General features: G+C 35.9%; 3 protein-coding genes across 7 annotated transcripts; 2 read left to right on the top strand and 1 right to left on the bottom strand.

The window, feature by feature from the left end:
- Positions 1 to 274: 274 nt before the first annotated feature.
- LOC125188414 (tripeptidyl-peptidase 2) lies at positions 275 to 15,591 on the bottom strand. 2 transcript variants are annotated; one of them, XM_048085240.1, is made up of 34 exons: positions 15,173 to 15,591; positions 14,964 to 15,042; positions 14,762 to 14,835; positions 14,515 to 14,624; positions 14,314 to 14,394; positions 12,936 to 13,022; positions 12,701 to 12,843; positions 12,158 to 12,308; positions 11,951 to 12,073; positions 11,656 to 11,739; positions 11,378 to 11,565; positions 11,046 to 11,220; positions 10,832 to 10,953; positions 10,660 to 10,739; positions 10,392 to 10,450; positions 9,608 to 9,762; positions 8,827 to 9,005; positions 8,291 to 8,403; positions 8,016 to 8,186; positions 7,208 to 7,336; positions 6,979 to 7,079; positions 6,774 to 6,891; positions 5,074 to 5,153; positions 4,613 to 4,685; positions 4,007 to 4,092; positions 3,861 to 3,912; positions 3,618 to 3,752; positions 3,393 to 3,464; positions 2,867 to 2,959; positions 1,948 to 2,043; positions 1,605 to 1,703; positions 1,400 to 1,492; positions 1,017 to 1,199; positions 275 to 635 (listed from the first exon to the last, which is right to left on the bottom strand). In XM_048085240.1, the coding sequence occupies exons 1-34, from the start codon at positions 15,516 to 15,518 to the stop codon at positions 477 to 479; spliced, it is 4,089 nt and encodes a 1,362-aa protein (XP_047941197.1). In that variant the 5' UTR covers positions 15,519 to 15,591; the 3' UTR covers positions 275 to 476. The 2 variants fall into 2 exon arrangements, with proteins under 2 accessions (XP_047941197.1, XP_047941198.1); XM_048085241.1 differs by having other exon boundaries at positions 1,017 to 1,196; positions 15,173 to 15,590.
- Positions 15,592 to 17,180: 1,589 nt separating this feature from the next.
- LOC125189502 lies at positions 17,181 to 19,791 on the top strand (the record flags this gene model as incomplete). Its single annotated transcript, XM_048086773.1, has 5 exons — positions 17,181 to 17,822; positions 18,546 to 18,604; positions 18,694 to 18,822; positions 19,043 to 19,178; positions 19,299 to 19,791. Coding segments are annotated over 5 exons (1,293 nt in total), but the record flags the coding sequence as incomplete, so codon positions are not given.
- Positions 19,792 to 20,763: 972 nt separating this feature from the next.
- On the top strand, positions 20,764 to 27,190 carry LOC125189029 (U-box domain-containing protein 32). Of its 4 annotated transcripts, XM_048086195.1 has the most exons (10): positions 20,764 to 20,820; positions 20,916 to 21,131; positions 22,097 to 22,218; positions 22,463 to 22,584; positions 23,281 to 23,385; positions 23,751 to 24,027; positions 24,341 to 24,487; positions 25,297 to 25,824; positions 26,048 to 26,794; positions 26,888 to 27,190. In XM_048086195.1, the coding sequence occupies exons 2-10, from the start codon at positions 20,966 to 20,968 to the stop codon at positions 27,068 to 27,070; spliced, it is 2,397 nt and encodes a 798-aa protein (XP_047942152.1). In that variant the 5' UTR covers positions 20,764 to 20,820; positions 20,916 to 20,965; the 3' UTR covers positions 27,071 to 27,190. The 4 variants fall into 4 exon arrangements, with proteins under 4 accessions (XP_047942152.1, XP_047942151.1, XP_047942153.1 ...); XM_048086194.1 differs by lacking the exon at positions 20,764 to 20,820 and having other exon boundaries at positions 20,872 to 21,131; XM_048086196.1 differs by lacking the exons at positions 20,764 to 20,820; positions 20,916 to 21,131 and adding an exon at positions 21,148 to 21,507.
- The last annotated feature ends 364 nt before the right edge of the window (positions 27,191 to 27,554 follow it).

Here is a 27,554-nt window from a genome sequence, read left to right on the forward strand (position 1 = left end):
GTGAGAAAATAAAATTATGTTGTGATTTGTTTTTTGCATTTTTTCATAAGAGTAGTTTACTCGATAAAGGAGTTAATTACCCTGCCAAACTGCTCCGTAGTATAAACCAATAACATGGCATATCGTAGTCTTACTTTTTATTTTAGTCCTTACTCAGACGCGATCCAGCTTCTACACAGTCTGTTACTGAATAGGAGTCCACATGATACAGGCTACGACAGAGTCTCGTTTTCTTACATACGAATATAGTGAAAATGGATGATGATGATGATGATGATGATTAAAAAATGGTCCATATAATTATTAATAAAATTAAAACATACATCTTGAAAGGACTCGGTTTAGGATTTAACTAGCTAACTAGTTCGGAGACTATGGTCTTTTTATTTCACCTCCACTCTCAAGGGAATTTATTCATTATGCAGAACTCAGAAGCAATCTGGGAAAGCACTTGTAGCAGTAGATGAGCATAAACCTCAGAAAAGAGGTAGGCTCGCAGGGAATAGAACGTTCATCCATTGCTTCTCGTACGACACCAGATGGTCCCATCCGATTTGTTCCAACAGCGAAAGCTTCAGGTCATAAAACTTCTTCTTAGGAGGCTGGCCATCCTCTTGGATCATGTCACTTAGAACCTAGATTGTTCAATCAGATCAATGTTATCGTGCAACAGTAACTAATAGTTCATGACATTTATTCTTCACAAACTGAAATTGTGAATAGAAACCAAATCTTCAAACTCAGGTAAAAAAAATGTCCACAGTTAATCGTTAGTGAAACTGCACAAGGAATAAATTTGAGATAATATCTATCTAGTAAAGAATACAGTTGAATGGCAATTATTATTAGTTACCTTTAGTAGAAAAATGTCAAGTGCTTGAAATCTAAGGGCCCATAAACTTTAGATAGGATGTTTAGGGATTAGTTTACTTTATTCATGCAACTGCATATTCTTTCCACCTTGACCAACTTACATTCTTAAAAATACTATGAAAACCCCCATGTAATAAAGATACCTTTAGTGCAGTTCCAAGGCGCCCTTTACGTCTCTCACGTATGATATAAAGGGTTCCGTATCGAGTGGATTTCACATCTACCCATTTTTGGAGTTCTTTGAAATTCTCTTCAAACAGATCCAGCTTACTGTTGGAGTCTGTTGAAGCTTTAGCATCCTCCGTCTCCACAACTTTCTCGCCCTGCTATCATTGCAGAATATATCAAACTGTGGTTAAGTGGAAATCTTGTCCCATGCATGTACTACCTTTTGGTCATTTAATAAAACGTCAGTTAGTATGGTATGACATATGCACAAATTCATGCATACGGAACTCTGGGGGTAAAGGTTCGACTGCTAGCAGATGAATGGCTGTTATAAGGTTATAATATTTAAAGCATGTACCTTTGCTGATTCAATCTCAGCTAAAGCCAAGCCTTTCTGATACAAAGCCTCTGCTAATTGGTCACGGTTCGTTTCGATTTTCTTCTTCGTTTTCTAGGTTATCAAGCACATTAACATCAAAAAAATTGGTCTTACATGACATTAATAAGAAGAAAATGAAAATTGATGAGGAAAACAATAATCAGATGGAATATTAAATGCTCACTTCTGCACCCTCATCTTCCGGATCGCTTTTAACTGAAAGATATCTTGCCAACTCTTCTGCATCAATGCTTTCAATAACTTCATTTGCGGCAGCTATAATCTGCATAAAATACAGTAGTTACGAAAAAGCAGCCAGATATTGATAATCTTCATATCGTTTTCACTATCTTTATTGACATGGTGCATATGAAATAGCTAACACTGAGTTAAGTACCAAGGCCCAGTTTCAGATTTATGCTATCATCCGATAGTAACTCAGAGGATGCACTTGAATCATTTCAGAACTTCTCAGGTTATTAAGGGTTGTGAGAAAGAGTATGTAGCTGGAAAATGATTAGCATTACCTCTTCATAATGGTGAATTTTGTCTTGAAAGTTGTTCTGGGATACCAATGCATCCAACAATTTAGCAAGCAACGGTGTGTACTTTGGGTACTCAGACTGCCAACAGGTAATGATTAGATATTTTATGGAATGAAAACCCTGGATCTCTGGAAAGTGAGAAATATAGCATATGGAGTATGATATTTTATACATTTACACAGCAGAAAAATGTGCTGCAAAATAAACCACTCATAACTTTTAGTATCCGATAAAGTTGAAGCACTTGATAAACTTATTGTATGACATTGGATTCTAAGATGATAATATTTCAATTTTGTTTTTGCAGGTTGAAGAGCCAAACCAAGGTCTCATGGTGCAAGAGAGAAAGAGAAGACAATACGTACCCAGCAAACAAATTGAGAACAATGTAGATCTATATAATCAGTTTATGTTGTTGTGCTCATAAATCCTTGTTGATCTACTACTTGCAACTACATGGCAATGAATTTTCAGATCTCCATTGCAATCCTTTCAGTGCCAATATATCTATATATATATATATATATATATGTATCTATTATTATAACAGAGTCTAAGTTTTACACAATTGGGTTTGTCTATTTTACACACCCTATATACTCAATACAAGGGGCAATATTGTAATATATTGACTAAGCCACAACTGCACTTCTCAGGAAAAACTATAACAGCTCTGAAAAATATTGTTTAGAGATAAAGGAATGATATAGGGTAGAAATAAGGTGAGTGCCTAATTGTAGGTAAAAAAAAGGAAAGTTGGTTTATTTTAGGCTAAGGTGGTAAAATACTGTTAATATCATAGTAGTATTCATCATCTATTCTCAAGCACCAAGAAGGCCTTTATTAATACTACTCAAAAGGTGAAGATTCCAATAGGAGAAAACAGATTGAGAATGAATACCTTCAGCTTGGTTGATAACTTTTTCCACTCAGAACGTTCATCATCAGTAGTTTGTTTTAGGTTGGAGAGGACCCTAATTTTGGCATCCCGAACCTGTTTGGCAACATGAGGAAAATTACAAACCACCTAAATTAGAAAGACACACAACTTCCATTATGATGAAGATTATTAAACTTTTCCAGTGTAATAACTAAAAGCCACATAAAAACAATCAGCACTCATCGTGAAAACCTTACATTCTTTTTCCTCTTCTTGCCATGGAAATTGTAAGACTTTTTTTTTAGTCTTCATTGTCTCTTTTGCTATAGATAAGTATGTATTCATTTCCTAAGAATCTTTATTTTGCATGCCAAAACATGAAGACGGACAATAGTGATGTAAACAAATACTATCTTTTACAAATACCAGATGAATGCTCAACTCAAGAATCAGGAACCCGGGATAAAGTAGTTCCAGTAAAAATAATACAACCCAGATTTTGAAATAGTAAGCTCATTTGTTGCTATATGAAACTGTGTAAATATACCTCTTCTTCCAACTGTTCAGATACACTCTTACTACAGCCTGGAGAAGAGCCTTGTCCTTTGTCCTCATTAACCTGATGATAACGAAACATGCACTACGTCAACTATAAGCTGGGCTAGCATACTGATAAACCGATACCATGTATTTAAGGTGATAGAAAAAGTAACTCCATGTCTGTAAAGAAACCAAAATGAGATAAATTCAGGAAGATAACTGAATATTGAACCTGTGCTGGTGGAACTATGTATGATATGCTATATGATACAGGGTTCTTCTCTGGATTCTTCGCATCATTATTGACCCCAAAAGAAACCTTTCCATAAGAAATTGACCCAACCAATACAGAACCAGCTGAAGCACCCTGCAGGAATACGACAAGATGAGCACTAAGAATATATTTCCCCACTTTCTGTAAAGAAGAGAGATGACAATAGATAATTCAAAACTGAATAATGTAAAGATGCAAAACCTTAGGAAGCTTTTCCTTCGCAGGAGGGCCCACATAAAATGCTTCTTTTGTTCTATCATCAGCAATATACAATAACATAATTGGTCTTTATGAAAAACAGAATAAGGAAAAAAGACAGTGGAATAAATAAATAATATATCACATACCCAGGAATTAAGACTGAAGAACTAAAATTGGAGTTACCCGTCACTGGTCCATCAGGTTGTGAATAAAAGCTTAAGTGAATCGCTTCCTATAATAGAAAATTGAAGGAGTTTGAGATAAAAGTTTGTCAGAAAACTTTAAGAGGGTGTTTGGCTGAGCTTATAAGCTCTTGAAAAGTGTTTGGAAAAATAAGCTCCAAAATAGCTTTATAGGTTTGAAAATAAGCTCCAACGCTTATAAAATCCCTAAAAATAAGTTCCTCCATCCCAACTCAATTTTTCATAAGAATTCAGAAATGATCTTCATACATAAATAACTCTACTGTGGTTCATAGCTTCCAATATATACACTTCCATTTTCATCTATCTTTAATTTATCTCTCTAACTCACAATTCTTTCTCTAGTTCGCAAGCTCAAATATCCAAACACTTTCACAACTAATAAGCTCTTAAGACAATACATTTATAAGCTCTTGAAACATTCAAACACCCCCTAAGGCATTCTGAAAGAAAAAGGTTGTTTAAATTTTGTTTCACTTCCCCATGAGATGGGATCATTCAACATGCTGGTGGCTCAGTAATTTGGATTCTTTATGAAGGTGAAATAACCTTTTCATCCAAGTTTTTCTCAATGAATAAGACCAACTGCTTCATCTTCTCCAAGTACTGCACGTTCTCATGCCTGAAACAATGAACATATCAGGATTTCAAATCATACACCCTCCGTCCCCTAAAAATAGAAATTCTTTCATTTTTGGGCCTGTCCCCTAAAAATAGAAACTTTCCTTTTCAGGAACATCCTCTCTCTAATGAGGTGGGACCCATTTCCACTAACACAATTTTCTTTCTCTCGCTCTCTTACTTTACCTATTTTGCATTAAAACCCATGCCGTTTCAAATGTTTCTATTTTTAGGAGACAGAGGGAGTAGCTCTTACACTAGATATAAAAAGGTTCTGCTTATCTCTATTTTTTCGATTTTGGACATTCAATGCCCAAACAAAACTACAGAAAAAATATAAGTTCTGTATTTACCACAGTCCAGACAATACGTATGGTGTGTACAAGTACCTTAAGTAAAGCTGCAATGTGTAATCACCCTTGGGAAGTTTGGCAGTATCTGGATAAACATCACCCATTGTATACACACGCTACATATCATAACAAAAATGATTAGGCAAGCGAAAAAACCAGCAAGGAAACCTAAATATTCATAAGGAGTATGGAAGGAGCCGAAGGAGCCGTGATGAGAATACAAAATATGGCAACAAAATCAGAAAAATAAACCACAAACACCTTGCTAGAATTTGTTAGCAACTTGCAAGCCTTTACTTTTATAGAAAAAGCTTTCATAAAGAAGTTAGGGCATCCTATAATCCTATTGATGTGTAAACTGTTTCAATTAGCAAAAAAAATTTGTACCAAGTTGATTTCATCAAAAATCTCAAATGGATACAATCATGACTGCAGAAAATCATGAAAAATAATGTCATTATCTGGTTACACTATTTGCATAGGAATTGGATCTAATATAAGAAGGCTGACTAATGGCTTAATATAGTGTATTTATTCAAGGTTCTTTGTAACTATTGTATTTGTAAGCTATTAGCACATTTAATTAAATACTCCCTCTGTCCCATTAGAAATGAAACGTTTTCCTTTTTAGTTTGCCCCAATAAAAATGAAACGTTTCCTAAAATGGAAACAACACTCTCTACTTTTTCTTCTCTCTTACTTTACTCTCTCTTCATTAACTCACAAAACACCACTACATAAAATCTTGTGCCGAAAACCAAATGTTGCATATTTATTGGGACGGAAGGAGTATCTTTTACCCTTTAATTTCATTAATTATATATGGCATGTATTCTAATGTATGCCACTAGAAAGCATCCTCAAAACTAGCATTAGCTCTTCTCAGTCCTAATATCTTACTTGCTACTACAGTTTTGAGTTAATTCTAGTCAAAGTCTTACAGCCACAGCTTCCTGCAAATCAACTTTCGGAGTGGAATTACACACCTCAGATAATAAGACTAGCTTTCATACATAAATATTTATGAGCTCTCCATTGATTTTACGGCATAACTTAGATTCATGAAAACTATGATATTTTATTCGTAACAAAAATTCCCCCATCTGAAGAGCATTATAAAAAAGTTCGGCAAGATAGTTCAGGCAAGAACATGAAATGTATTCCCCAACATTCTAAATGGTAAAATGTGTTTCTCATTGCGGATCCAGGCCTGCTTTGGTATATGAGGCACATATTTTAAGAAATGAATATAGACGCCCGCCTCACATGGAGTGATTTAAGAAGCTTCTGTATGTATAACACTCAATAGATCATACTTCAATTCCAAAATGAGAGATAGAAAGAGCTCCTGTAAAAGAGCCAAACATGAAGATATTATGTAATACTCTCTCCGCCCCCTTTTTGGTCCGTCCCCTAAAATAGAAACTTTCCTTTTTAGGAAATATCTTTCTCTCTAATGAGGTGGGACCCATTTTCCACTAACACACTTTTCTTTCTACCTCTCTCTTACTTTACCAATTTTGCATTAAAACCCGTGTTGTTTCAAATGTTTTCATTTTTAGGGGACAGAGGGAGTATCCTCCAGTAAAATTTTAAGAAGGGGATATTATCTTTGCTGTTAGGTGTAACTTTTTGACGAATCAAAAGGAGCCGACTTTTGGCAACAAGAATGAACTTTGAAAGTGGCAGATGATGTAAAAAAAGAAGATAGTTGCACATATGAAGAAGGCAGTCACCTTGTTTGTGTCTGATATCATATAAAATTGAGACTCAAATTTGTTGTCATATATACGATTGTTTAGTAATGGAATATGGGGTTTTATCTCAGCACCCTCCTCAAATTTAATCTTGTAACTGCAGCATCAAATGAAAAGTGTAGTCATATATCTTGTAAGCACAATAAAACAAACATATAAGGTCATCAGCAGCAGAAAAACTCACGTTAATACAAGAGCCAGTGTCTGTTTGCCTGAGGGCAGTCTGTCCCGCTCTGCTGAAAGTGTGTTCAATTTCGCATCAACAGGGCGATATGGAATTCTCACCTGCAAATATTAATCTTTCAGCATTTAGATATGAAAGAGTAGCAAACTAGAGAAACCAGAAGAAAAGTGAAAATACAATGGTGACAGTAACTATGTATGAGTATATTAAAGGTGGCAGCAACTCTCACCTTATTTAGAACAGCTGCTGGAGAAAGATTCTCCAAAGAAAGAAGAGCCTCAGCATCAATACGTATAGGTGCTTCACTTCCATCAAGTATAATATCCTCTTTGTTGATGCTGATGCCATGAAATACAACCTGGGATTTGCATCAAAATCAAGCAAAAAGATAAATATTCCTGAGACTAATGACAACAGGCATCCAGATTATTACTTGAAACCTAATTACGATAACCTTTTGCATAAAACATGATCATGAACTGGGGAGAAATACCATTGTCAAAAGAAACATAATAAATTAATGATCATGATGTTATAGTGATTTGGCATAGGAAGAATAAATCTCCTCTCACAGAGAAATGAAAAGGAAAGAGATAACCCCATCATTACAAACTGAAATTGTTCAAAATAATAGACTTCAGGGATAAGGAAAAAGCAGGACACAATTAATAGGGTGCGTGTGCTATCAATTTGGCAGCAATAAGAATAAACGAAAGAACTTTGCAAGACCAGAAGAGATATATCCAATAGTAAATCATCGCACTCAGAAATGGAACCAGGATAAATTATTGTGATTTTGCAGACAACCACCTATATATCAAATAACACTAAAAATTATATACAATTATTATATCCATCACTGTATAGCTAAAGGTGACATGCAAGAGTATGAAATATTAATGTATGTAACTGATTAACTGATAAGAAATTACATGAGTAGCAGCCCAGCACCACTCAGAAGCCTCTACTAACATTTCTGCATGTATTCGTGTATGGTTCCAATTTAGAAGCATGTTAAGTTAACAGGTAGATATTACCTCAAAATCTACATTAGTTACATCATGGCTTCCTACGCCACTTGACCAGAACTGAGCAATTGCAAGTTCCATAGTTCTGCCACCCTCAACAGCAAAGCAAAAGCTTTTTGAAGAAGGAGAAGAAAATGTGGCTACACTTTCCCATTTAATGGGTCTTAGCAGTGGAGATATCTGCATATGATGCGCAGGTTAACAAGCTCGAAATAATGTCATCTTTAAATATCAAGGACAAGAGAACTAAAACATTGAAAATAGCATGTCATAAAAGTCATTACCTGAACAGAATCTATGAAAAATCTTCGTGCTGTACAGAAACCAGATGCCTTCATGGTTACTTCAACCCAGGTAGCCCCAATTGGGACTTCTACAAATTTGCGTTCAATATGACCTACATCCAATGGAAAACTCTTATTCACAAATCTTAAAATCGCTTAACAACTAGATGTACTATCAATTGTCATTAGTAAGCACTATAATCATACTATTTAACCCGTGATTGATTTCAGAAGAAACAAAAATTCCATCTTTCATGGCCAAGATGCCAGACCGTAGCAGTATAAATAAATTTTGAGCTGAAAAATAGAAAATGATGTTTGGTTCCGGCATCATGTTCAACTTGCTTATATGATAAATAAATCAAAACGAAACAACTTTGGGACAGCCTTGCAATACAAATTTCCTAAGTGAAACCGAGAGTAGAGCCAAAGACAACAGCATACTACATGAACAAAGATACAAGTCAACATATACAAGCCAAGAATAAAATAGGAAATGAACAGCTGGAGAGCTCTGCTATTCAATTATAACATACCCGGTACAAAAGGCATCCCTTGGAATAACACAACTGGATGTCGACTCTTCACTGTTTGGGGCTTGGTAATAGTAACAGGAATTCTGAATAGAGGACCCCGCCATGGTGATTTACTGTCTACTCCATAGACTTCAAAATAGTGCAAACCATGGCCAAGAGTGGAAGGATCCACAATTATGCTGGAAAAGGAAGGAAGAATGTGTGCATTTATCACAAACTAAGACCAACATAAACAAGCTACAGGATGTACCTACTCAGAGCATAGTTTCTACTAGGGAAAACCACATGAGGGGAACCAGAAAAACCATTTAATAGCTATATTGTGCCATTTTTTCATAATTTACATGAAAATATAACAGCTCAGCTAAAGCAATAGCTGCAATTCCCAAAGTGAACCCAGAAAAAGTACTGCCATGCATTAATCGCCTCAGCAAAAATTACCCATATTAGCAATAATGTCCCACATAGTTATATACCTTGGATCAAACTTAGATTCTCAATCCAAAGTTTAGAATACTATAGGACAGATGGCTATGCAAAACTTATTCAAGATATGTCAAATGGAAAATGAACATTTTCATTTTCTATAGGAAATTTGCTTTATAAAATGGGATTTGAAGAAAACTGTAACCACCATATTATCAAGCTAACTAAGCACTTCATTTCTCAATAAAATGACAATAGATAAATAAGCAAATAAGATGGTGCAGCTGAAACATCAGATAATCTACTGCACATAAGCACAAAAACTGAGAAGAGTTAAAATGCACGTGAAACTAACTTGAATTCACGACCGTTATGAGTAAGGAGAAGATACTCTGGAGCTTTCACCACTGCCTCTGCAGTAGAACGTAACTGTATACACTCTTCAAAAGGAAAAAGTTGATCTAAGTTGCTAGCGTCATCATGGAACTTTGGTGAAACTTTCACTGTCCACTACAAGGTCAAAGAAAGAAGGAACTCAACTCAACCACTAAGAATGCTTAACTATAAATAAGGGTTTCCATTGTTATCACCCTAGAAATGAAACTGCTAGTTCATATAACTCACAGGATGGAATATCAAATAAGTATGACATTCTCCATTTTTAGGAGGCAAAATCTCCCAATATCACCTTATCATAAACAATCATAATTTTATAGGACTGCCACCCACAGGGGGGATAGACTATACAAAATTGCATGAAATATCTGATAAACTAGACAAAAAGAATGTATAGTTTCATTGGATGAACTAATTCAATGTTAGACTAAAAAAAAGACCCTATAGAGAACCAGAACCATCTAGAAACAAAAGAGTTTATTTATCATGTGGGAGTCCTTTATGGTAGAAAACAATGTCTTATGTAGAACAGTAAAATCAGTGTTTTTCTATTTTGATAAGTTCAGACTACTACCAAAAGGTGAAAATAACTGGTAAGAGCCTTCAATTTTTAATAGCAATGGAAATGAGTTTCTTCTGCAGAAATTTGTAACTGTTAAACATTAAAACCTTTGTGCCATGAAAAAAGTGTATACAGAAAGTGGAACATTGTGGGAGGAACTTTTGCAGTAAATAGTACTTACCTCAGTTGACTGTTGACATAAATCAGCCTCTCTAAGGTAGATGCCCCGTGATGTAGGTACTGTACATAAAAGAGTATCTTAGAGATGATTGCACATGGTCTCTACAGTATCAAAGACCACAATGGTGACTTGTATAATTAGGTACCCAAAAGCTAATACCCAGTATTATGCTCATAAATAGTACTATATGCAATCAACCTACACATTGTGATGTTAGAAGAGATGGTATTCATGCATTAGATAAATACACACAAGATGGATTACCCACTTGTCTTTCCAGATTGATTGATCTTTATTTGATAAGTAACACATGGAACATCTTGTGACTTTTGAATGTATTCATATACCCTGTTATCCAAAATCATTAAAAAACCAAAATCAAGCAATGATCCATAAAACTATTGCATGTTGAGGACGGAACTCAAAGTTCTAAATATAACCTGTCAACTTGCATCAATCCTTGTCCAGCAGACAGTTTATCTTCAGGAGAACCACCAATCGGAATACATGTATTCTCAAGAGCCTCCCGTATATTATAGGGACTCACGGGAATTCCTTCAGCCTGCAGACTTTAGGCCTTCATATCCCAAGAAGAGAAAAGATGGCCAATATGAATTTACAAAGAGTTCAACTTTTAGTTGGAAACAAAATAACCTTCATTGCACTGACAAGCAGAGCAACCCCTCCACTAGCACATGGAGATGACATAGATGTTCCATTCATAAACATGCGCCGTTGTAGAGTCCATGTAGGAACAGGGGCCATAGCACCACCAGCTGCACTTATTGAAACACCAAGATCCCCATCGACTGTTGGTCCTCGACTTGACCTTCATCAGTATCAGCTAATGAGTTGAAAATTCAACCATACTACACGAGCCAGCTGACTATATGGAGACTATCATTTACTTGTTCGGAGGGTAGCAAATTCAATACTATTATCAGTTCCAAAACTGGAACGTAATTGAAGATCAGAATTTGATATACCAGGTATACTCAAGACCTTCAGGAGGAGCTTCTACTAAGTTGTGTGCTCCTGCTGCCATTGCAGGAGAAACATATGCTCCAACTCCTATTATACTTGATGTTGTACCACCAGGAGCTCCAACAGTGCTCAATGCTGGCCCATTATTACCAGCACTACTGATGAATATAATTCGATGTTTGTTTACTACCTATATATACAAAGAATTCGAAGTGTACATGAGATATGAAACATATCAATGAAATAAGCTAGTCCAATTATAAGAAGTTGAAAAGTGTACCTCATTTACTAAGTCAACAAAGCGACCGTAATCTGGTAACAAAGTAGGCTCACCATAACTCATGTTTATAAGATCACATTTGTGCTGCATATCAAAATACTCTTTGAGAAATGGCACATTGGAGATGAAAAACAATAAAAGATGATGGGACTGCAGACTAAGAAGCAAACAGCAAATATAATGACTTTGTTGTCTGTCTCAAATAAAAATAGCACTGAATATGTAACCAAGATATTTTTCTTCTGCAGTAATGGGCCACATAAGTTCTATTGTCTTATATAAACATAAGCAGTACCTCCACAGCCGCAATCAGTGCTCGAACTAAGCCTGTCCCAGTTTCCATTGAACCTAAGCGTGAATCTCCAATCTTGCACGAAATTATCTGAGCTCCAGGGGCAACCCCATTTAGCAGAGGCTCCTAAATGATGATGACTCTTGTGAAAATGCATATAAATGATAGAAATTGGGTCTATGATTTATTATAATTCCTTTACAAGGCTACCTTAGAATTGTAAGCAGATGTGATACCAGCAACATGAGTACCATGAGGGGAACTGTCTGTCACAATACTCAAAACATTGCCTTCATTGTACACATTAAGGACTACTGTGCATGCATCTAATTTGCTGAAGGTTCCATACTTCCGTTCAATTCTACAATGAACATAGTCAACACACAATAGATTATTCTAACTTTCTGACGACAGCTAGCAAATGCTAGTTTAAGTGCTTCCTCGTGATCCTAATAAAGATATTGAATCTGGTAGGAGTGAGTGGTGAACTGCAGTACACATTGAACAAGAGAAGTTATCATATATGTCATGATATAATATGGAACTAGTAACTGAAGTTACTAGTTACTACGCACTGCGCAATGGATGTCAATAATTGACAGGAACAATCAACACAAAACATGTCATAACCATGGCTTTGAAGTTAAGACGATTGTTTGCTTGTTCCCAGCATTAATACAGTTTCTGAGGAGAACGATAGACAGCTTGACAAAGAAATATATGCTAAAGTTTTTCTTAAGGATCCAAAAATACCTATAGTTAGTAAGAGGAACAAAGTTAGCAAGCTTCCCACATCCTGCTTCATCCTCAAGATTCTGTGTGTCAAGAGCAGCTCTCCAAACTTCTCCATCATGCCATACAACAGCATCTATAATAGGTCCTTTATCATCATAGTTCTAAGGCATCAATGAAATAGTTAACATTGGATACATAATACAATCTTGAAAACAAAAGGAAATAGGAAAACAATTGGTCTAGGGACACTTACATCAGACTGCTTGCGTAGAAGATCCACTTTGCTTTGGAGATCTTCCCGTTTCTTTTTCAAGTTTGTGTCATCAACTTTTGGGTGTTTCTACAGATAAGTTATAAAATAAAAAAGAAATCATAAATTGGATTTCCCTGAGAATGTTTTGGATGGGAGAATGTGAAAAGATTCCTGATTTGAACAAATGCACACACATCTGGATTGTACTGTGTGTAAGGGGAATAAGAAAAAGGACTACTATTTCTAACAGCTAATGATTTGAGAACTAACATGCAATTTCATCAGCAATATTTTAATCACTTCTCACATTTATGTTGACAAATATCTAGCATTTGAACCAGCAGATTTTGGACCGAGGGAGTTGAATTCTAGCCTAATGTTTCCTATAGCTTGAGCCGGATTAAGGGTGAGTTTGACACAGCTGCAAAAAATCCCAATATCAAGTATGGACCCCCGTCATATTTACAAAACTATATAGGCATTTGACAACCCTAAGTAAGAACAACTTTTGACCCTAAGTAACAACAGCTTTTGACCAGTAGTTATTTGTTTAGCATAATTAGAAACTAAACTAATATCATTATGCATTGTGAAAAATGGAATAATGATGTCTTAAGAGAGCTATAGCTTCAGAAATAGACAATAATTTAAAAATCAGTTTGAAATGATATACTAGCTTTTTAAAGAAAAGGAAAACCGCCTTACAATATCAAATCAATCTTAGAAGAATCAGTTGTTGTGCAATCAACGTTCTAGATCTTTCCATGTCACCTTAGTTCAAATATTAAATAGTCCATGTGACAGTTCGACTAATACATGCAATATTACAAAAGAACAGCAATGAGTATTGAACTATCAAATCACTACAATATGCAGAAAGCTGAAACAAAAAAAAACAGAGAGTGACAAAACACAAAACTAACCAACAAGTGAGAACAGTATCTCTTCCTAACTACTCTAGACGTTATCACCCTTCCTAAATTCCAAAACTCGCAATTTTTCCTTGGCTCTCTCTCCAATCAAGTTAATAAAGTAAGTGGAGATTGGAGAATACGAATCTTGACTGCTTTGCCTATTGGGGAAAATGATGTTTCCTACTGAATTCATATGTTCTAGAACAACTTCATCAATCACCCGAATGCTCACTCAATCAAGGGTGGGCAGACGAGTCGAATCTTCCAGAATCCAAATGATAGGTGTATGTAACTACCACGAGTGAAAGGCATAAGCAGAAAGACAAACTAGGAAGGACATGGACAAAGGGTACAGAAAACATTAACTTAATCAATACTATATGTGACATATACACCATCAGAAGAATGTAAATCAGACTGTTAGGCTATGTCAGTACAATTATTATGATCAGGGTACTAACTACCTTGTCAAAATCAAAAAGCTGCTTTACAGCATCTGATATTGCCTCCTGATTTTTCTCATCCCATTTCTTTTTCCTCTCTTTCTGCACCACAAGCAGCAAACAAAGTAAGGAATATATAGGGCAATGAAGCACTAAAAGAATATTGCAAGCCGAATAACTATCAAACATTAATTTAAACGTCATCTGTATTCAGAATATTACCTTTAACCGATCTGTCAGAGTACTTGTAAAGAGCTCGTAGACCAATTTGCAGCCAACATGCCATTCTCCAGATGGATTTTTCCATGATGAATTGACAACCAAAGAATTCCCTGTATATTTTTGCATTTGCATCCATAAGAAGAATGATCAGGAGAATGCCCAAGATACCAATTTTATATGAAATAGCAACTGAAGAATTAAGCTCCGTCGAAGAAAATGAATATTAATGTTCACAGGAAACACACACCAGAGGTCCCCTTAATGCACCCACTGTCATCTGCCTTGACAATAGTTGAGGTATCAATATCTCCACTTCCAGTACTATCAAAAGAACAAATCAAGTAAAAAATCACAAATTGACATACATACAAACATAAACATGTCTACACCACGCACAATCAAGCAATGCAATATAGTTTCATTTCAATCGCACAATATCCTTCACATACCAATCAATCACATCTAAAACTTTCGGCTTCCCATCCGAAGTCACTTCCAACCCCACAGCCGCAGGGTCCACACCAGAATCTAGAAAACATCAACATCAAAAACATAAACAACAACGAAACAATCAAAACGAGTCTTTTAACACAACAAAATCAGCAATCAACTCCGAAAAAGGAAAAAAACTATATCTAATCTTCCGTAAACAACAGACCAAAAATAGCAACAATCACGCCGCGGCCGTCGTACTCGGGGTGCTCCTTGACGAAGCGATCGGCGGCGATTTCTTTCTTCGGCATGAGCGATGCTAAGAAGGTCGATTCGTTGAGCTTGAAATTACTCAAAGCACCATTGTCGTCGCCAGAAGGCATCGCCCTAGCTGTGAATCTGGTAGTGCTGGTGGAAATAGTGTCAGCGCGGTTTCTCTCACTGGATTTAGTGGGGTTTGAAAGTGCAGTTACGAGGAGAGGCAGAGAGAGAAATGACAAATGGGAGCAGTGTGATTGGAAATTGATGACATTTGAATTTATAATTTGGAGTGGGCTTTGCAATTGCATCATACGATGATTGATTGGTCAATAAATTAATTCCCTAGGGGTATTTCGGGTAATATATCCCTGAGTGCAGATTCCGGCGCGGCGGAGCAGGGATGATCTGGTTGATATTGAATTGGTTGAATGCGGTGAGTGGGCGGAGTTTCCTATATATCCTTTGAGTAATTGACAAAATTGTCCTTGCATGGGCTTGTATTCTCTTACTTGACCCTACTTATCTGGATACGAGCTTTAGGTTCATCATTCACCTACCATTTTGAGTGGACTTTATTTGGAAAAACTACATTTATTTTTCTTTGATATATGATCTCGATTGATTATGGTTTTAAACTTTCAACTCGAGGCTTTGGGGTAGTTGTTTTTCGGTGTATTGTTCCATTTTGTTATTTGTCACCCACAATTGTGTCGTTTGGTTTTGTAGGTAGGAGTATTCAAGTTTTTCGATTTGGAAATGATTTAGCAAGGCTCGAACATAGGCTTTTATGTATGAGATAAGCAAGATCTTACCACTATGCCAATAATAATTGTTTGTTTAAAAGGATCTGAATACATGTTAAGAGTGTTTTGAAGTATAACTATTCCCTTTGATCACAGATATATTCCTAATTACTGTCCACAAGAAGGTGCTAGAGCCTAGAAGAGTCGAAAGAAGGAGGGCACACCAGCTTGGCCGTCGGTTAAGTAGGGAGACAAATACTTACGACGGCAAAGTGTACTATTGCTTACAAATTCTTCAAATCTAATATATGCAGGACAACTAAATCTTCATCCACGAAGCGTTCATCCTTGTCCCAAAATTGCGTTTATAGTTAACGAAAAACCCCTCCATCCTAGCAAGAATTTGCAATTCATCACCTAAGGTGAAAACGAAATTGATGAAGCCTTCATTCAATACTTCAGTTTTGTGTTGTCTCTCTCCTCTCACATGCTGATTAAGTAGTACTACTATCTTTCTTTCGTTTTGAATATATATAGATAAATTTACTCTCATCCTTGATTCGATTATGCTAGTGAAACATTAAAAAGGGTGCAGGCCTCTCCGGGATGAGAAAATAACACGGGCTAGTGAATTATTTATTTTTTATGCCAAACAATAAGTAGAGTCATGATAAGTAATACTCCATCTGTCTTATAATATGTGTCACACCTTTCTTTTTAGTTCATTAAAAAAGAAAATATAATAATATTTTATTTTTTGGAAAAGTTATTTATGATATTAGTATAAATATAATATTTTATCTATTCATTTAATACATAAAATAATATCTCTATATTATAATATAGAGGGAGTAAGAGTAGTAAAACAGAGCCCAATATGTTTTATACAGTATTTTAATTCAATGTCAACTACAAATACGTATCAAAATTTCCATTTCTTCATAAATTCAATTAATCTCTGGTGTCATCAGCAGTCATCTGCATCACACCTCTTGCGCATCCCCAAGCGCATCTCTATGAATTTTTAAAAATCATGATTCACTTTTCATTTCTATTCAAACAAAATTAAAAGAATTTTAATCTTCGATAACATTTAAGTACTACTAAATTGTTAATTTCACTTCTCATTGGCCACGACAAAAAAGTAGAAGTATACAAATCCAAAAATACGAGTATACAAATTAAATTCTTCTATTTTTTCACTCCACATATCACTTTTTTATATTAAACCATCTTACTGTCTTAGTGTACACCGCAGGCCACGACAGCGAGTCATGGGGCCTCGCCACTCCCGAAGAGTTCGAGCCCGTTCCAAGGCTCTGCCGTTACATTCTCGCCGTCTACGAGGACGATCTCCGCCGCCCCCTCTGGGAGCCGCCGAGGGGCTACGGAATCGACCCCGATTGCATAGTTGTCAGGAAGAATTACGACGATACGCGCGGCCAAGCGCCTCCCTATTTTGTATACCTTGATCATCATCACTCTGATATAGTTCTTGCTGTGAGAGGGCTTAATCTAGCTAAGGAGAGTGATTATGCGGTTTTGATGGATAATAAGCTGGGGAAGAGGAAATTTGATGGAGGGTATGTGCACAATGGGCTGCTCAAGGCGGCTGGCTGTGTTTTGAATGCTGAGTGTGATGTTTTGAGGGATCTTCTGGAGAGGTATCCGAGTTATACGCTGACATTCACGGGGCATTCGCTAGGGTCTGGTGTGGCGGCGCTGCTGACTGTGGTGGTGGTGCAGAATCGCCATCGGTTTGGGGGTGTGGAGAGATCGAGAGTCAGGTGCTATGCGATTGCACCGGCTAGATGTATGTCGCTTAATTTGGCTGTCAGATATGCTGATGTTATTAACTCTGTTGTTCTTCAGGCAAGTTGGTACACACTTTGTTTGTGCCTATTGTAGTTTGGTTTCAATGTGATTTTCATAGCTTCTGAGTTGGTAGAGAGCCATCATTTTCTTAGCATTTGGATTTTCTGAATGTATAAGGTAGTAGCATGAACATATTTGTTGTTTTGTGATGCTAAATATAGTTATGCACAATGGAAATGAGGTTTTGATATGTGCTGTCATTATAGTTGGAGTGTCGATATTTGATAATGTTAAGAGCAGCTCCATGTGGAGTCGCTTCCTCCATCTGCAGGCATATAGTGCATCTGCTAACGTATTTTACACTTTTGTTTGTGAACTTTTGGTATTCATATGTAACATATGTACGTATGTTGACTTGACATGAGTTGTTCTTAAATCTTGAACACTACTGCAACTTTATATCAACCTGAATACTATTATTAGTGTTCTGCACCAGACATCTTTGATGGATTTATAATTTGTTTGAAAGTGAAAGATAAGAAATTTATACCACCTGCTTGATTTGATCTTCATATTCACATATTGTGTCAGTTTATTTGTAAACTCTCGTTCTCAGGCTTGAAGAATCTAATATTCTGAGCTGAGCCTGACCTTGTCATTTCTTTAGTTGGAAGTGGAATCTATTGAAGCATAAGTTTTGCTGGGTGTACTTATATGTTGAAATTTGGTGTGGGGGTGTAATATGCCAGATTTAAATTGACCTTACCTGTATTGAAACAGGATGATTTTTTGCCTCGGACAGCCACCCCACTGGAAGATATATTCAAGTCGCTTTTCTGGTAAAAAGGAATTATCATATCTATGTATATTCTTTTTCTTCTGAGATAAAAAAGAAAAAAGAAAATTCACACATTATCCATTGAGACAGTTTGCCGTGCTTGTTGTGCCTAAGATGCTTGGGAGATACATGCATACCCGAGGACAAAATGCTAAAAGATCCAAGAAGGTTGTATGCACCGGGTCGCCTCTATCACATTGTTGAGAGAAAACCTTTCAGGTGAATGGAGGATACTTATATCCTCCTACTCTTATCTATATCATCAAAATAATAACACCACATAATTATTTGTACTAACCTTAAATGTATGAAATTTGATACTTTTGGACATTCTTAAATGCAAATCCTTGTGTCATGGTATTTAGTTAATAAGTCTGAGCTGATCGATGATTGATGTCTGATCATCTCACAATCACAAAATGTCCTTTTATGGATATAGGTGTGGAAGATTTCCTCCAGTTGTGAAGACAGCAGTGCCTGTGGATGGAAGATTCGAGCGTATAGTTCTGTCCTGTAATGCCACCTCCGATCACACCATCATTTGGATAGAGAGAGAAGCTGAAAGGGCTCTGGAAGTATGTCTATCATCTTCTGGTTCTATGCTGTCTGTTAAAAGATGCTTTGTAACTTGGTGAAAGAATTCAAGATTTTCATTAAGCTTCTTATATCAAACTTGGTTATTTTATGAAATACAGTTAATGCAAGAGAAAGATGATGCATTGGAGATTCCAGTACGTCAAAGAATGGAGAGACGGGTGTCATTAGCCAAGGATCATGGTGACGAGTACCAGTCTGCTCTACGCAGAGCTGTTACTTTAGCTGTTCCACATGCCTTTTCACCGTCTCAATACGGAACCTTTGATGAAAGGGAGGATGAGGATTCACAGCAATCATTAGGAGATAGTTCGACGGGGTCATCTTCCCAAAGCAAGAGTCGGGAGAGCTGGGACGAGCTGATCGAGCGTCTGTTTGAGAGGGACGAGTCTGGTCACATGCTGCTGAGGAAATCACTTATTGGTTAAGTGCTATATGTATGTTATGAAGGCATCATTCTTTTATTCAATATTCTTTGTATGATTATGTAGTCTTTTTTTATGCGTGTGAATATCAGTTTCAACTTTCAAGAAAATCTAAACTGCTACTCAAAAGTATCGAATTTTAAATACTACTCATAATATATTCCCTCCATCTTACCCCTACCGTACGAGATTTTATATAATTTTATTTTGTGTGTTTAATAGATAAATGTGTTTCTATTTTAGTGAGTTATCTATCTTAGTTGGATTGAATAAAAAAAGAAAGTGAGTTATCTTTGGTGACCGAGAGAGTAGTACTCCATCTGTCCAATCATATGGAAATGCTACTCATAATCTTTTTTCATAGTGACTTAGTGAGTCATTTTTTTTTGACAATATATAACATAATTATTTTCTCACTTTATTATTTCTTTTACTTTATTTTCCATTCACTTATTTCTTGATATATTATTTTCTTAAATTTTATGCCAAAAATAGTCATTGGAATTATCATTGGATTTTGATACTGTTTAAATTTGAAGTTTCGGTTCATTTTAGTTGAATATACAAAACCCATAAAAAATGAATTTAATTTTAATACTCCTTATATACATATATACTCCCATATTATACTACTACTTAAACAAATTCTAATTGTGTTGAATTCTATATGCCATGATATTTAAATTTTATAAAAATTGTAATGGTTTTGATATGTTAATTATTTTTTTTCCAGGTATTAATAATATATTTGTGGAATTTTAGTTTTTTGGTTCAGCTCTATTTACATAGTTTGGATTTCGATTTTTTAAAATATACTATTACTAGTAACCCACCAAAATAGTTTAATTTGTAGATAACATTGTACTAATTGATGAAGTATGAAAGATAGATACATATGAGTAAAAAGTGAAAAATAGTAAGAAAACTTTTATAATACAACAAATAAAATAGATTATTTGTGTATGACAATGCTCTTAATTTAGTTTTTTGCTGTCAGATCAAAACAAATGAAAATAAGAAGAAATTGCGAATGGAATAGGGTAGATGCTATATAAACTATAAAGCAAGTTATAAAGACTTTGTTAATTTATGGGTCAACAATTTGTTTACACATTAATTACAATCTTAAAGACTTCATCGGCAAAATAATAAACACGTAGTGGGCATCATTTCTGGTTTTGACGAAAATCTGAAAAAGGTGGGCAGCTCACACTCCACTAGTATACAATTTTCCTACTGACCACGACTTAGTTTAACTCCTTTAACCATACTTATCTTCTTTCTCCCACACAGGAATAGAGTCACAAAACTGGAAGTGATGAGTTTGTGACAGAAACGAAAAGATGGGGAGTGAAGGGGAAATCGGCAATCGCGATTCGCCGATATATGTGGCCGTGGGACGGAATGTAAAGGTGGGCAAGTCGTTGCTGACTTGGGCGGTCGAGAATTTTTGTGGGAGCAAGATTTGCCTTGTACATGTTCATCAGCCCGCGAGTTTTGCGTCTCTCTGTATGCTCATTTTTGCTTAATTTCGAACCTTTTTCGCTCATGTTTATTCCAATTTTAGTTTTTTATATGTTGGGGTTTGGTGATGTTGTGTTTCTGTGCTGTGATTGGTTAGTTTATTGAAATTTTGTTTCTTACTATATTTTTCATTGATGGCGGATTATATCGTTTTAGGTTCTGTCGTTTGATAGGAATTTGGATTTAGATGTGGGCCTTTTTGAGGATCATGTGTTCTCAAATCTTATACACTCCTCTTTTGAATAATAGTATATTATTGATTCTGATTGAATTGGTGCAAAGTTATATTCTTTTCAAGCTATTTTGTGGTGAATGATACGATCACAAGAATAAAGAGAAATCCAAGAAAGATTAAAGAAAGGTGAAGAACAATCTCTTATTCTCTTGTGTGTGTGAGTTGGCCTAGTGGTAGAGTGGTTAAACCTGAAGCCAAAGGTCTCTGGTTCGAGTCCATTCATTTGCCTATAAAAAAAGGTAAAGAATTCTCCAGAATTTAATGAGCCACATGTGTTTACACAATATCAAAGACACGAATTACATCCCAACTCTAATCTATTTATCTTTTCCTAGCCGCGACTCTTAAATTAGTTGCAACTGCTTAGCTGATTCCAACTTCTGCATTTGCTGATTTGTAGATTGTACTTTCATTTTTTTTGTTGGGTTTCTCTTTATTCCTGTGATCATATCAATTAAACTATTGCAATTCCTTTTATGCTGCTTATTATTAATCATTGACAAAACTTTTGTCTTAGGCTAGTTGATTTGGGCCTGTAGAGATGATCACATTCACTTTCAGTTTTATTTTAATTTTATTTTTCAGGAGATGCATGAATTTGAATTAAGTTTCATGTTAGTGTTATTCTCCTCTTCCTTATACTGCATAATATAGGATGGGAGCAAATCAATTCATCACTTTGAATTGACATAACCTTGCTTTCACATGCTTTCAGTCGGTGGGAAGCTTTCAACTAGCAACCTTAAAAGTCAGGGAATAAAAGCATCGCAAGAATATGAAACAATCAAGATGCAAAAGCTTATTAACCAGTACCTTCTCTTCCTGTCCAAGATGGGGGTAAATATCTTTTTCACTAATGCTCACAGATACCTTATCGAAGTTTATATTGATTTGTCACTTCATACATACAGAGATGTGAAATGTACATCGGCCATTGTAGGTTTGGTTTATAAGTATTTACCCCATTCTATATATTCCTTCAGCCTTAACAAAATTCAACTATCTGCTTTTCTTCTCCTAATATTACAGAGCCCTGTATGAGCTGCAACTGAAAAAGAGTGATTTCCTTGCTCTTGTACAGAAACAGGCTGATAGGCTTTGGATAGAAATGACAGAGATTGAGAAAGGGATTCTACAACTCATAACAAAATACAAAATAGGAAGGCTCATCATGGGAGCTTCAGCTGAGACATTCACCCCAAAGTATGCTATTATTAATTTCAGTGTTTTATCAATATGATGTTTTTTGCGTCTTGATTGCTTTACCGACCCTGAAATTTTGTTTAAGGCTGTTATGGTATGAAGCATTTGCTAATTCATGTGATGTATGCTAGCTGCTGACCTGCATTTATGATCTGGATCAGGAAAAGGCAACGGTAGTATAAAATGTCTAATGAAGGCTATTTCAGAGAATAAAATAGGGTAAACTCGCCAATTAGTATGGTGCATTTCATTCCTTTGGTTAATGTGGGTTTTAAATAGGAAGAAGAATCTAGGTAGCTCTTTATGTAATCTAAGTATCTAAAAATCTAATCAATTTGTATATAGTTCAAAAGTTAGAGTTAGAATGGTGGTGTTGATTTCATTTGGTGCAGCTTACTTACATGTTACATGACCACATCTTCAAGTCAAAAGGTAATTTAAAATGGGCATGTTGAGCACCTGAGCTATTGAAGATACTGATGGCTATTTAAAGTAATTGATATTCTCATTAGTTCTACTGTATTTTAAGAAATGCATATGCCGGACATATTGTCTCTGATAATTTTCTTAACTAAAGTTAACTTACCTTACTAAGTAGAGAGATACTCTCCAAAGAATTTGATGATCTCTTAACTGCACATTTAGTTCCTGTAGTGATAGTGTTTATTTACTAATATTGACTAATCTAGATTGCAGGAAGCTGTCAGCGACCAATTCTAGCAAAGCTATGATCGTCTGCCAACAAGCTCCATCATCATGCCATGTCTGGTTTATTTCAAAGGGGAGGCTCATATACGAAAGGTGTGCCAATTAATGCTTGTAAGCTAATAATTGCATTCCACTGGGTGCCTCTGACAATTGACTGATTGAGAAATTATTGAATGAATTGTGAGGCTAAAAATGTATAAGGTGTTCTTTTTTCCTTTTATTTATTTATTTTGTGTGTGTTGAAGAATTTGATGGGAAAAAGAGGTTTTTGTGTTGTTATTTAGTGTGGAGTTCAAATTTAGCAAACATATAGTTCCATTTGCAGACGCTGAGTGAGCAACCAATGAGTTTTGAATTCTGAGATGCAAAAGAAGACACTTTAATCCCTGGGCTCTTATTCCCCTTGCATGTGCATTGTTTATTTTAGAACGAGAACTGACATTCAGTCTCTTTGTTAGGCCTGTTGGATTTCATTGTCATTCAACCACTGTTGTGCCACTTTCACCTCCAATAAGTAGAAGTGGAATGGCACAAACCAGTAATCCGGAGGAAAACATAGATGTCAAAGTCGGATCTGTTAAGGATATTGGTCACTCAGCCAGATCAACAGAAGATGTAGATGGAGAATTGAACACGGCACCAGCAGTGGGTGAGACAAGTCAAGATGGTTCGACTTTATTTCTGAAAGTGGACTTTCCAGATCATCTACCAAGTCATTCTTCTAACACTTCGCTGGTATGCTAGAGATTTAATTAATTGGATATATCTTTTGTTATGGCCTGGTATGACTGCAAAAGATAATATCTTAGGAGGATTCTGGACCATCTGGATGAATGAAATGTATTTGTAACATTCCTAGACCATGTATGTTGCTATGGCTCCAAAAATAGGCAGTTAATTTTTCAGTTTTATGCACCTGAAGGGATTAGTTCTCATTCATTCATGATGCATATGAATATATGATTATAGGATCCTTGAACATAACATGAATGTGGTTGCAGATGTTATAAAATTTATAAATTTTGATTTTGTTGATCAAATATTCCAGGACTCTGAATTTCAAGAACAAGAAATGTGTGATTTACAAAGTAAACTAAAGCATACTATGATAGATGCTGAGGAGTCGAAACAGACAGAAATTAAAGAGCCGTTGCAACAGAAAGCTGGAGAAGATATCTTGGAGGCTCTGAGCAAGGTAAGTAGAGAATGTTGGGCTGTCTTTTGTTTTCTTTTCATTCAACCTTATGCTTAATGCTGCTTTCTGTTGCATATGGAACTACTTTTTATGTGATTATTTGTTGCTGTAAGGGTAGAAAAAGAATACTAGGTAAAACACTAGAGACAGTTTACTCCCTGCCAGCGGTGAGAATCTGCAACTCTTTCTTAGTGGGAGTGAATTCCGAACTATCTTCTCATCTAGAATGATTCCATTTTTCATTAACGAAAACTTTTGTTGAAAAATAATACTCCCGCCGTCCATGACTAAATGTCCCATAGTTGACCGGCTTGTGTTTTAAGAAATTGTTTGACTTTATAAAGAAAAGTGGATAAAAAAGTTAGTGGAATGTGGGTCCTATTTTTATATAATAGTTTTATAATTAAATGTGAGGGGAATAAGTTAGTGCAATGTAGGGTCCACGTACGAAAAATAGTAAAAGTGAAATGAGACATTTATTGGGAGACAAACGAAGAAGGAAAAATGTGACATTTAATGGCGCACGGAGGGAGTACTTATTTCGGTCTGAATCATATAGTTACAACAAAGAAACATTGACTTAAGAACTAGACTTTCATGCTCCCTACTGTTGATAATAAAATAGTTTATTTTCATCATATGACATTTACCGGAGTGTGGAGTTTCAGAAAATTTATTTTTTCCTTGCAGTCTTTTCTCCAAATTACCTGCGTGCAACTTTAGTTGGTGGATCCATTTCATTCATTTCTTAGCATATAAAATAAAAAAATATACCCTACATGTGATATATGTTATAATGCTCAACCCAGGCTGAGGCAGCAGAAAATCTTTTGATGGACGAGATTAACAGAACTAAAGAAATTGAGGAACTGTTGCTCAGAGTAAGGCAAGAAACTGAGACAATGAAAAATCAGCACGATGAAATTCTAAAAGAACTTCAGCTGATTGAGGCCCAGAAGCCTGCACTAGAAAGACAACTAAGTGAAACCCGCTGTTCAGAGAGAGAGCTAGAAGACAAGATTGTTCAAGCTGTGAATCTCTTAATAACATTTAAGGGAAAACGGGATGAATTGCAGATGGAGTACGATTCTTCTGTAAGGAAAATTAACAGATATAGGGCATTGCAGACAGAGGATCCTTCAGTAATATCGCCTGCACATTTTTTTGGAACCAGTTTCTCGGATATCATTGAGGCTACCGAAAATTTTAAACCATCTCAAAAAGTTGGAGAGGGAAGGTATGGAAGTGTTTTCAAGGGAATGCTTAACCATAACAAGGTAGCTATAAAGATGTTACCGTCTTCGGGTTCTCAGAGTGATTCGGAGTTCAAGATTGAGGTAATATTTTCAAAGCTTAAGATTTGCCTATTAGCATAATATCATTACAAATTTACAATTATGCCCATGATGTGGGATTGTAAATTGCTTGAAATTGTAATCCTTCTTTAAATGAAATTCTATGCTCTCAATGATATTATATTCTTAAGAAAGTTTGGTTCCAAAAGCAGTTACTTGTAGCTTGTCTGATATTATCATCTTAAAGGCTTATATGTCAATTCAGGTGGAAATTCTGTCGAGAGTGAGACATCCAAATCTTGTTACACTTTTTGGTGCCTGTCCAGAGTCGAGATCACTCATATATGAATACATTGAAAATGGCAGCCTTGAAGATTACCTTTCCAACCCTGCCAAAGCTTGTTCTCTTCCATGGCAGACTCGGATAAGGATTGCTATTGAAACATGTACTGCCCTCATGTTCTTGCATGCGAACAGCAGCTGTAATTTACATGGAAACTTAAAACCCTCAAATATTCTTGTTGATGTACATTTTGTCACCAAAATAAGTGAGTTTGGCATCTCAAATTTGGTGTCCCAGAACGAGAATCGTTTGAATTTGTACACAAGTGATCCAAAAGATCTTGAATACATTGATCCAGAATCTCTTGAAACTGGGGAGCTCACCCCAGAATCTGATGTGTTTTCGTTCGGGATGGTACTTTTAAGACTATTAACTGCAAGAGCGGCTAGAGGGGCATTGAGGGATGTGAAATGTGCTCTCGAAAGAGGAAAATTAGACAGCATACTCGACATGTCAGCTGGGGAGTGGCCACTCGGGACAGCCAAGAAGTTGGCTAATTTGGCTTTGAAATGCTGTGAACACGATAGCATGGATAGGCCAGATCTTGTGTCGCAAGTTTGGGCTATTCTTGAGCCGATGAGGGAGCTGTGCTCTGCCTCCGCCTCATCATCTGTGGATTCGGGGAGTAAGCGCAAAATACCTTCTCATTTTGTCTGTCCCATTATCCAGGTAATACTTACGAATGCATCTTGTTTTCTGTGACTCTGTCCAAATGCTTGTTGGTTGCTTTTGTTTAGCTGATTGAGAGTGGTGATGGCGCAGGATGTTATGACGGATCCGCATATAGCCGGAGACGGCTACACATATGAAGCAGAAGCAATACAAGGTTGGTTCAATAGTGGCCACAAAACTTCACCAATGACAAATCTCATGCTTGACAATTGCGACCTAATTCCAAACTATGCTCTTTATTACGCCATTCAGGAGTGGCACCAAACTGCATAAATCACCTCTTTCTCTCACACACACTCACGCATTCTTCCTCTGCTTCATATGTATGTGAACTCGTGTACACTGATTCGATCTGTTGGTTATTAAGTGCCTATATACACTTGCATTGCCAGATGCACCCACTCCAATGTAATAGTAGTACTAATATTCAGTGCAAAGTGAAGAAAAAGAAGAAATATCAACTGTCAATATTAATGTTCCATTTTCTTTAGGGTTACAACTATTTCATAATACGTTCTTTTAAAAATCTTATTCTCACTTTCACACGATAAAAAGAGGAAAGATGGTACAATAGGTGAAAGTCTAGTTTACACGAATGTTATTATTATTATTATTATTATTATTATTATTATCATCATCATCATCATCATTATGATTATTATTATGATTATTATTATGATTATTATGATTATTATTATTATTATTATTATTATTATTATTATTTAATACTCCCTTCGTTCCCTTGAAGATGACCCAC

Source organism: Salvia hispanica, chromosome 5, assembly GCF_023119035.1.
Source record: "Salvia hispanica cultivar TCC Black 2014 chromosome 5, UniMelb_Shisp_WGS_1.0, whole genome shotgun sequence".
NCBI lineage: Eukaryota > Viridiplantae > Streptophyta > Magnoliopsida > Lamiales > Lamiaceae > Salvia > Salvia hispanica.